General features: G+C 29.9%; 1 protein-coding gene across 3 annotated transcripts in view; it reads left to right on the top strand.

Annotated features, from left to right (window-relative positions):
• The window catches only part of sick (sickie), a 520,404-nt gene that overhangs the window by 25,024 nt on the left and 483,349 nt on the right, over positions 1 to 12,031 (top strand). For 2 of the 3 annotated variants that reach the window (XM_031978463.2, XM_076372255.1), the window contains exon 2: positions 9,455 to 9,550. In XM_031978463.2, coding sequence (XP_031834323.2) covers positions 9,485 to 9,550 — 66 coding nt within the window. In that variant the 5' untranslated portion in view covers positions 9,455 to 9,484. Of the gene's footprint in view, positions 1 to 9,215; positions 9,232 to 9,454; positions 9,551 to 12,031 lie in introns of those variants that run through there. The other variant, XM_031978464.2, reaches the window with a different exon arrangement.

Below are 12,031 nucleotides of genomic sequence, written 5' to 3'. Positions count from 1 at the left end.
TAATGTGCAAGGTATCTCACATAAATCAGGTCACGGAAATATCTTCTCTATTTGTGATAGTACGAGAATCGTTTTTGATATATTTGAACTCTTTTAAGAGATGAATCGGATGAAAGAACTATTTTCTTCAAATATCATTTATTCGTTTTGTTCAAGGTGATTTGCATATTTTGTGTGCGTATGTAGATAGTTTTTACTGTTGTACATGTAAATAACAGTATTTTGAATTCATCTATGTAAAATAAGTACCGTGACCTTGAAATGTCCTTGGACCCTACAATTTTTTAATTCATACGGAATTTAGATCGAGTGAGGTACCAGATAAAAACGATAACAGAAATGACCTTGAGTTTTAAACAAACACTGTTAGTTTTTACTGTATAAATTTGGTTATTATTAGTTCTTTCAAGGATTTTGAAACACGAATTAGTAGATTTGTTATTAGATATAACTACTTGATATTCTCTCCGACGTAAGTTTCACATTAATTTAAAAATTTTCGAGTCCAAGGATATTTCTAGATTTCAGTATTTTGCATGGCTTCATGTACAACAGAAAAATGATGTATACATATATATAAAAAAAAAACGAATAATCTTGAAAAACATAAAAAAATTATACTTTAAATTATAGTCCTCTGCGGTATACAAAAAATAAGAATAATCTTGAACACACATAAATATTATACTTAGAAAAATAGTTCTCTCGTTTGATAAATTTCACGAAGTAGTTCAAATTACGCCAGAAAAGATTCTCGTACTATCACAAATAGAGAAAATATTCAGATGGTTTGTCTTTCCTGAAACACCTTGCATAAAATTTTCAGTTTAATAATGAAGTTCTATTATATACTTTCATTTCAATCTTTGATTTTACTTTACCTTTTGAATTTAATTTCTCAAGTAAGTGCAAAAAGTATATTTTTAGTTACTAAGGTTTGAACAGAAAGTTTGAACAGACGCATTTTTAAAAATATTATTTTAAAGGGAAATTATTATTAAATTAAACGTTTCTGCACTTTAAGTATCTATGAATACATAGTAAAGATCAGTGCACATGTTGTTCCCCTTTTAATTTAGTAAATTCTTTGATAAATTCAGACATCTTTCCTTCGATTTTGAGTTTTGTTTTGGAGGTTATGAAAACTACAATCTTTTTAAACGTACGCGGATTAATTTTTGTTATAAACGAAGTAATAATTCCTTGTAGTTCTTAACGGTTCCATGTTTTAATTCCCCTGATTAAATAATTAAAAAAAAAATATGTTCCTGCCATAATCATATGTGTAATATATATTTGTATAATAATGTGTAATAGTTTAATGTAATAATTGATTATTAGAGGATTACAAGTGTTTAGACATTTTTATTATTATATGAAGAAATAGATGATAGTAAAGATAAAATATTGCTAAACAATTTATGTATAATTTGTTATGATTAAATTAGTTTTTATACAGATGAATTTGTATCAAAAAAATATATAATCATTCGAAACTGATTGTTTGTTTTGGTAGGTATCAAATTTTAAATTAAATGTTTTTACGTTTGAATCGTATTAATTTCACGGCGGGGCAGTTAAATATATCAAGCCCGCGATTATATGTGACGTGTGCCAAATTGGATTTCATATTAATTGGAAACGTCGGGAAAATCCAGTTTCATAGAAAGGTTTGTTAATTACTTCGTTATTGATTGTTAGCGTGACACCGTATAAATACGTGCAAATACGTACAAGCAATTAAACCTTGATGGTTCTCGTTAATGAGAATGATACTTCAGACGGAATATTTTATTTATTCCCGTTTTATTAAAACATTGTTAGCTTCAGTGTAACGATGTTTTCCTCTTCAATTATGTTTCGAATCGATTGTGTGAAATACGTACGTTAAAATTCCTGGAAAGTAGAATTTCGTTTTTTAGAGGCAGTATCAACTTTAGTATAATCGCATATACTATTTCTATTATTTAGGTCATTAGCTTATTTTTTAATACTTAGATGTTTCTATAAATTTCTTGTTTTTTGAAAATTTCGATTATACAAAATAATAATTTAATCTAAGGTTCAGATAAAAATAAGGATAAAACTGAAGAGAAAGTGTAATATTTCTAATTATAATATCTTCGAACCCGTTTATAAAATTATGCTTGAGTTCATTTATCCGAATAATTAAATAAATATAATCGTTTTATTGCGAACTTTAAAATTCTTGATATCATGCATAAATATCTACAGAATTTCAGATTCTTTAAGTTTACTCCTAATAATCTGCACTTGCATAAATTTCAACGTTGTAACCTTTTGCTCTCGAGAGTTATTATTTATTATTTCCTAATGAAAAATGAACTAAACTGTTGGTCCTATTAAATAGAAGTGATACACAAAACTCTTATCGTAAATTCTTGTTGAAATTAATAATAGTCGTATGTTCATAACCTTAAACTAATTCTTCAAATTTCTCTGTATCCCACCTTCGATTATACATTCAGTATATATTGCAAAGAGATTTAGTTAGGAGATAGACAGAACGGTAATGCGTCATAAAACTTGATTTTTTATCAAGGTGATACGTTTCAGGACCCACATTTACCAGCCATTTTGTACTTATTTCAAGCATCAAACTTTTCCTTTTAACCCTTTGTACTCGAGAGATCCGGAGCAGAGCCATTTAAAATTTGTCATTACAAACTATAAAATTTTATCATTAAATATATTATAACATTTACATCTATAATCGATAAAAACCAGTAAAATACACCTATGACTTTTCTTTTCATGCGCGTATCATTTATTTATACGTTAATATGCTTTCTCTATTAAAATTACTTCTAGTTGCTGATAATGTCAGCGAGAAAAAGCTTCGAGTACGAAGGGTTAAACACTCTGTACAATCACATAAATAAATTAATAAATAGACAAATATGTACATAAGTACAGCAACGGTTCTCGCTAGGACAAAATGACTCCACACTCATGACCCGAGGATTAACCCTTATGCGTGCAATCAAATACCAAAGTATCCATTTTTATAGTTTCTTCTGTACAATTCGTTATGTTCTCTTGAAAGTTCAACTAAATTACTTCGGATTTCAATTCTTCAACCCTTTTTACATCGATTTTCGCTTGGAGAATAAAAAAGGGACGCACGAACACTGTAATATTAAAGTCTGAAGAAACGTTTCGGTTGTCCAGGCAAGGGTTAAATCTCGTTTATCCTAATCTTCCGATTCCTCTTATCTCAAGTGAAGGTGGTAGGGGTGCGCCTTTTAGCTTGTGTCCCAGAGGATCGTAAACTCGATGCCGTAACTAATCGTTCGGCATGCCATTAATCCATTTATGGCGTTGTAATATGCATCCGGAGTTTAGTGGATGGAGGTGGGGGTATGTGTGTATATACGGTAAGACCGAGAAGAACGAAGAGCGAGGGTAGAAACACGGAGTCGAGCGTGTTGTACGGGCAAGGGGCCCTGAGGAACGGGACAGAGAGAGACGGGACGTATTAAAATACGAGTGTACCGTGGCGGCGCATGCGTATAATAGCGTTCAACAGTTTGAACATCGGACTGTATGGTGTGGAGTATCATGGGAGCCAGGGTAGGCGGGTGTCGAGCCTCATTAGACAGCATGGGACCCCGTGCATCGCGAGGGGTCGCCGCGCCGTTCGGAACTCGATGGAAGTGCGTACGGCGAACCGGAAACTAACGACGTTACCCCAACACAGCAACCTTCCTTTTGCACCTACGTTTTCGATTCTTGCGTTCAATCGACAGATGGACGGGATGGTACATACGCCAGCAAATTTTCGTCTTACGCTCATCACTGTCCTGTGAAAAAATAATGTTATTATTTGATGTTTACGTGCGCTGTCAATTTTTTCCATATCTGGCTAACCCCTTCTGCAATAATTTCAACGTTATTTATTTAGTTTTCATATGAATAAAATATTACTTATTTATTAAAAGCTAAAATACACTTTTTCCTTCTTCTACTAAATTTTTAACGATAAAGTAATTCCATCAAGCACAGTTGTGCAAGAAATCATAGGATAAAGAGTTAATAAAACAATAGTAAAATAATAAACTATGTTCTTCATTATGCGTCGTTTGTTAGCAAAGGACGGATGTTTTTTTTTGTAGTTTTAGTGTAAAAGTTGGGTGCAAGTTGGATGTATGAAAATGTGGATTTTTAGATTATTATTCTCTTCTTAATGTTAGGTCGAAACATTAATTTTATAAATATGTTTTTCTAGTTTACTCGAAGTAGGTAAGAATTGAATTGCAGCCCATTGCCGGAAGATCCCTGATTCTTGAACGAAGTAGAGAGAACAACCTTTCTTCTGCACCTGCGTTTCCGATTCTCGCGTTCGATCGACAGATGGACGGGATGGTACAAACAATTTGGTTTGAGACTTTATCAGAGAATTGAATCGACAAGATCGAATGCGCTGGAGTGTTAGTAATGGGCATGGTCCTGCTGTTTGTTTTTGATTTGACGATATTTAATGATCAATTTTTAATATTTTACTTCCAATCCTTCACTTTTAATGATTTCTTTGTAATTATTTGTTTTTAAGGACTTATTTGTATTGATTTATTTTTAACGATCTCTTCATGGTATTAAGTTGGCCAAAAAGTCTCGTCGCATTTTTAAATGGAGTATATCGCACTCGTCAAAATGACGAGTGTTTGTTTTCTTATTTCGCAATTATTGATGCCTTGAAAGTGTTAAATAGCCAAAATAATTTAAAACAAGAGAAAAATGTATTGTTAGAATTTTGATAAGGTTTACATATTGATCACATTAAACGCTCATAATTCTAGCGTTAAAGAAAAATTTCACTACGTTATATTAAACTTCATTGAAGTATATGTATTTTATTCGAAAACTTTATATTATATTTTTTAATTTATCCGTTTGCAATATTTATTAATATACTATGATATAAATGCCACCTTGAAAAGTGAAACAATACAACTTTTTGGCTATCCTAATAAATATATAGTGGATATAAATTGTTATGTATTTGACTAATTTTATAGTAAATATCATAATCGTATCACATACGAATATAATTCTCGTGTTTTCTTAGGTGCTTTCAAATAATTTAAAACAATAGTTCATTAAATAACGGTTCAATTAAAGAATGTTGATTTAACTTCCAAATGTGAAAAATCGCGATCGTAAATGTTTAAAATGATAGAAGGTAGAGCAATATTTAAAGGGCGAAATTTAAATCTAAAAATTGAATTTTCTTTTTGATAAAACTCTTTTTTTATTAATAAGTTTCATCTAGAAGTGTTGCATATCTTGTATACTATATGGAATTAGTTGTCATGTTATAGAAAGTACAAAAAATTGTTCTGTTTGAAAGTTAATTTTGTATATAGACTTTAATTTGTGTACCCTTGGATATTATTTTTTAATTTCTTTGCTTATTTTCATTTGTTTTTATTACATTTACTCATGACCATATTACGATGCTCATATTTCCTAGGCACTCTTGTGTATAAGCCAACCTGATCTTGCTATCTTACTGTATCATATACAGTAAATTCTCCTGGTAATCCTTTTTTATGTTAATTCTGTTTACATAGGTCCTGCCGTTTCATGACTCATTCGCTGCCTTATCACTATAATCCTTATTTACAAGAATAATGTCTTGCAGATTTCAAAATCAGGAATAAATGGACCTTTCTGTATTTTCAAGTTAGTTGTTTCTGCAAAAAAATTTCGACTTTAAGCTGTCAATATGGTGTACTTATAACTTTCGTCGCTTAAAAATAATTAGAAAGAATTTTACTTCGACAAAAAATAGATTTATACATTTAGTTTCTATTACTTCTGAATACAAATTTGTAGATTGTTTAATATTTTCTTCTGGAAAGAAACTAACTTCCACATTTTTAATCGTTTGATATAGTGTTTGAGATGTATGGGCAATTAATATAAACCTTTAAAATCATTAACGTAAATACGAATTAGTAAAATTGGAGAACACAAAGAGGTTTGTTATTTAATGTATATTGTAACGCCTAAAAGAATGTTGTTTATTTGAAGATTCGCTACAGTACTATTTTACGTACTACGCTACAGTACTCGCTACAGTACTCATCCACGAGGAATTATGAAAGAGCAATCGCGCGTTCGGGGGTCACGTTACGGACGAATAATGAGCGCTTGCGAGCAAACACATTATGTTCACACGCACGAATAATATGTAATAGGTTCCAGTGTAATTTTGAATAATCTGCGAACAGAGGAGTCCATTTGCCGCGGGTTAACAATGTTTATCCTCGCCGTGGGAGCAGCGCGGTTGTCGTTAATCACGATAAATTCACAGTGATTAATTATGCTTTTCGCTCGATTAGCTTTCCCGTATCGTGAGAGTACTGTTTCCGTCTCTTTCGTCGGCGGATCAGCCGAATCCGCTTTTCCACGGTTCTCCACTCTCTCCCTCTTATTTCCTATTCCCTTCTCCCTGTTCTCTTTTACCCTCTTTTGTCAGCGAATAATTGACGAATCGTTCGTTTTGTTATCGAACGATCGGACCTTCTGCACTCGTGCTTCGCTTCTATTTTACCCGTGCCCGAAGAGTGTTCGATGTAATTGAGAACTTTGCAGCAAAAGGGATGCAGCTCCATTCTTAACAGTTTCTTAGTTATGACGTGTATGGACGTAAAAAAGTATCTATACTCTTTGTTATGTGAAGTTTACAAAAAAAAAAACATTTGAGTTTTGTAGATTTTAGCGCAAGAATTGGATGTAAGTTGGATACATGAAAATATGGATTTTTGAATTGTTATTCTCTTTTTAATGTTAAGTCGAAACACATTAATTTTAGAAATATGTTTTTCTATGGTTTACTCGAAGCAGGTACACATGGGATTGCACCCCCTTAGCTGCAAGGACTCCTTTCATTTGCCTTTTGTAATATTCAACAATTAAAATTACATTCTAATGCGTTATAAATCATTAAATTAATTATACAGTTGGTACTATAAATTGAATAAAAATTTTTAGTGTCGTTCAAATTCAATAATTACATTTTAATTTACTATTTAAAGATAAAGAAGTATTCTATTTAACTTTGGATCTCTGTTCATGTAAAATGAAACTGGAAATTAAAAGCAAGTTTTAGTATTTTTGGCTATATTTTTTTTAATAAACATTTGTTACTATTATAATTAAATATTTTTAGAATGAAGTATTTACACGTTGTAGTTGTTAAATACTTTTTTCTTATGTAAATAAACTAAATATAAATTATCTAACCCTACAATTAATAAAATCTTTTGTATAACAAAGTTCTTTTCACTACTGTATATTGCAGTTACCTTAAAATTAAGAAAAATACGATCACTGTAAAGGTGAACAAAATCGATGCAGTGACTACACCCGGTATTTTACTTTTTTCCATATAATACCTGAGCAGGTATGAAATACCGTAAAAAGCGCGGCATTCTTTGAGCGTTCGTAAACGTCTATCTAAAAAAAGCGATTGGCTTCCCTATTGATTACTGTTTACTTATTCTTTTGGGTTCGAGATTGATTTATTTATACATGATGGTCAAACGCTAACGATCGAAGCATGCTCACTTGTAATTAGATTATGGATGCCAACGTGTCTTTAGGGAATGTAACACGCAAAAACACAACATAATAAAAGTTTTAATGGAGAATAATAAAGAGTGTATATTACTACCAACTATATAATACTTTATATAAAGAAAATAAATACCTGTCTTAGTGATGGTTCTGTTAATTGGTATATAAAATTTATTTATGATGCTTGTTAAAAGGAACAAGAAAGTCAATGTTCTTAAGTTCCTCAATGATTTTTAAGAACAATTTTGCTGTTCTACTTTACGTCATTTTTACTTTGCATTTTAGATTTATGAAAAAGGTACTGCTAATGTTTTTCTATATTATAAAATAAACATAAACATAAATTTTATTTATTAATTCTTCTGACATTACATTGAAGAATATCGACTATTTAATCGGGAAATATACGTGAACAGAATTTATTTAAATAGTTCAAACAATGTTTAATGTAATATTAGATCGTATTGCCATACAATAAAAACGTGACGTATCAGGAAACCAAATACACACTGAACATCGAACTCGCATTGAATAAATTCATAAATCGATTTTCTAACAAAGACAAAATGAAACTTTTAATTAAACAAATCTAACTTTAGAATATACATTATATGCATTTGTTATTTCTTTAAATGTTTGAGTATTTCTCGAAATTATAAATTGTTTGAAAATAGGGGTGCTAAAACACAACAATTGCAAAGTTTATAAAATGAGAAACTATTAACATTCTCTCACCTTAAAAAGTAGTTATATAATTTATTGAAATAGCGTAAAGAATTACATACAATATACCTTAATATTAAAACAACCCCTTCCCTGAAATCTGTTGTTTATAAGATAAACTTTCCACAAATAATGCTACAATTTATCGAGTGAGCGTATTATATGAATTTTTAGTGAAGTAAATAATTTTATTACCGGTTTATTGAATTTGTTAAATGACATTACTCAATCAAAATTTTTCAGATTGTTAAAAATATATAAAACAACTTTAAATAATAATTCAATAAGTTTATACCTTCTTATTAAAAAGAATATTTTACGTTTTATCAATACATTCAAATGATTATATAACCCTTTGCTTTATAACAACGTGCCAGACTCGTGACGATTATTTTAAAGAGAATTTAACAAGGACAAGTATTATTCAATCCTTTTGAATTCGATTATATAGTAGATATACAATATGCCTAAAAATTTGTTCTTTCTTCAATAAATTATTAATGGCAAAATAGTTGTATCGATCGTAGTTGAGAAATACAACATAAGGAAAGGTGTTAATATTATAGTATCTTAATAGCATGATCAGAGAATTCATAAACAATATTTAACAAAATATTTCATCACGAATTCTAGTTTTTTCTCACAGAAGAATATCCGAAAAACTTGGGATGGTTCTAGAAAGGGACGAGGAACCACGTCCCTTCGATCGAATGTGTCATTTGGTACCTGGGTCACGTAGCTCTTCGTATTGACAGGCCAACCAGCCAACCAGGCACCCTCTGCTCTTCTCTCGTTTACTTCAGCCCTTGTTCCAAGCCTGGCTTTATCAGGCTCCAGTGGAACAATCGCATCTTTCCGTGTTGCTCGAGAATTCAGCTAGAGGATTATTATCGCCTTTAATCGGTATCTCTAATATCACTCCGAACTTAGCCAATTTGATCTCAAATAATTAAACAATTTAGTAGCTAGATTATTTCACTATCATTATTGTACATATAGAAACTAATATCTAAAACTTGTTTTTGGGTTCTAAATATTATCTAATGCGATTGTTTTACGTTTTGCATATGACGTGCATTATTTCTATCATTGTTTTATTATTTATTAGCGTTAATTTTGTTTTCAGGATTTTCGGTTTAGCAGTTATGGTAAAGCGATGAGCCTGCAGGCCCAGGCTCAAGCCCAGCGCCCTGCGAGGTACTCCCCTCAGGAGACCGTCAAGGTAAGATGTCACATCTATTTTTATATGTTTGTTATAAACGATTTAAGCTATAAAATTATTAAATTGCTTTTGATATTGTGTTGCTTGAGGCACATAGTTTATTAATTAAGTGGTAAACCATCATTATGACATAGTAGTAGCAGTTGCTGTATTTATTAGTATATTTTTTTATTTAATGATTTATCTATGTGCTTATACATATATACTTATAACTATAATATGTGCAATTAATATCTATACATAGAAATATAAGTTAAAATTCAATGAAAATTCTATTATAGATCAAAATGTCAAGGTTGATAACTAATTGTAAGTGTCGGTCCTGTAATTATGTAAATTACACGTGGCTATGCCAAATTTAGACACATAATTAGAAAACGTGACAATGAATAATTTGAGACGTTGTTTTGTACACATTGCTTATATGTATGCTGAACTCATACATATTCTTCAACTAATTTTGTGCATTATCCTTTCATAAATACATGTGGTACATATACAGTAAAAAAGAATTGTTCAGCTTCACCTTGCAATCAATTAATATAAAAGTTTATTTACTTGCTTATATTATATGAAAGTATGATGTATTCATGTTTCACAATGTTTAAAATAACACAAACTGATGAAAGCAGTTGAAGACACGGTTATGGATGTATTAAAATTTCAATTTTGAGAAATCCTTGAACTGGTTATTACGCGTGGAGAAATTTAATGCCACGACGATTAAATATGCGCGAGTCATTACTGAGAAGGCTCAAGAGTGGAAAAAACCTGGCATTTCCTTGATCTTGGTTTGTAACTGCAGGATGCAACAACTTCTTAAATTAATTTGTTCGCAAATCAAAATGAATTTCAATAACGAAACTTATTTTATGCTTACACAGACTATAGCAGTACTTCAATTTAACGAGCTATTTAAGTAAAAATTTTATAATGTAATATTATATAAGGTTTATACATCGTCAACTATTATTATTAATTTCATAATTAATGAAATTAATTATTATCATAATTTCACGGTCGTTTATTGCTGAAGATTTCTCTTAATGTTGACAACATATAAACAGATATAATAAAACTTTTATATCTGTAACGAATAGTCTACATTATCAGCAAAATTATTCCTATAAGATACGAGATTACATAAGTGAATAGTTTGTGTAAAAGAATATAATACAGAATAACAGTTCTTATGTACAAATGAAAGAAATTTCATAATCTGGAACTATTCATGCAAATAATACATCACACACAGGTAAATACACATTCGTATACAAAAGATAAATAGAAAAAATGGCACTGTCACCGAGATTTGCATAAAAAAATTAATAATGAAGATACTGACAGAATATTTATGAAGCAAGATTTTGTAAAATCAAAATCATGACAAACATTTTGGAAAGGTTATTAGAAATATGGTAAAATACGTTGAAGTATGGTAAAATATAATAATTCTGAAAGAAGCTGGTGTTTTGTTATATTAAGAAAACTGCACTAATTTCCTGAAGCACCTACGTATTTTATTATTATTTGTTTTTTACTGTTATAATTTACTAGTGTATATGGTAAAATGAAAACAGTCTTTAATTGTTAATATTGTATCAGATAGCAAAGAAATAACAATTATCTTAATAGGAAAATGGATTTTATCTTTTTTATGTAAAATCGCTGTTATACTTGTTCACGATAAGACTCGTTTCATTTAGTTATACCAGTTTCATTAGATTTCATGATAATCACATTTTAGGAAAAAAGTAGAACTGGTTTGCTAATTTCATCGCTGATCTAAGACTGGTTAGTTTAATGTTATAATGTTAGTACCACTTATAATCAAAGTATGTTTCCAGACTAATAAGCACACATATATACAAGATACGCATATATATATGAAGCATGTGCAAATTGTTGAATAGATAAAGATTTATTGCATGCTTAAAAATTGTGTAACTATTACATTAGGTGGAACAACATTATATGCATATATTTTAGTAGATGAATATTACATGAAGACAAATTTTAAGACAGTTGAAATAATATATATATATACAAACTATAAACAATTTATTATAATTAAATTATGGATTCTTACACAAGTATAGATTTTTATATATACTCCTATCAAAATAATAATCGAATAAAGATTTCGTTCTCCTGTCAACGGTGTTATAGAAGTTAAACTCAAATAAAAACATTTAATTTCTCATTGTAATGAATTGAGTACTACCAAAACTGCAATAAGCGTCTAAAAAATTCTCAGTTTGATTGTAAGAATAAAGGCACAATATTCTGTGGTTTAAATATTTTCTCTTCTCATTATGCATTATGCTCTATACGTATGAGACATCAATTTTTCCAAATAACTAATTTCACAAAATAGAAAGTAAAATATCTGATGAAATTATATACGTAAAAACCAATCAAGTACTTTCTCACTAAAATTTGAAGAAACTCTAAATGTGGAATTAGTTAAATTAATTTGTG

The sequence above is a fragment of the Nomia melanderi genome, chromosome 11 (genome assembly GCF_051020985.1).
Source record: "Nomia melanderi isolate GNS246 chromosome 11, iyNomMela1, whole genome shotgun sequence".
Taxonomy (NCBI): domain Eukaryota; kingdom Metazoa; phylum Arthropoda; class Insecta; order Hymenoptera; family Halictidae; genus Nomia; species Nomia melanderi.
Note: the sequence above shows the minus strand (reverse complement) of the source record. Positions and strands in the feature narration are given on the sequence as shown.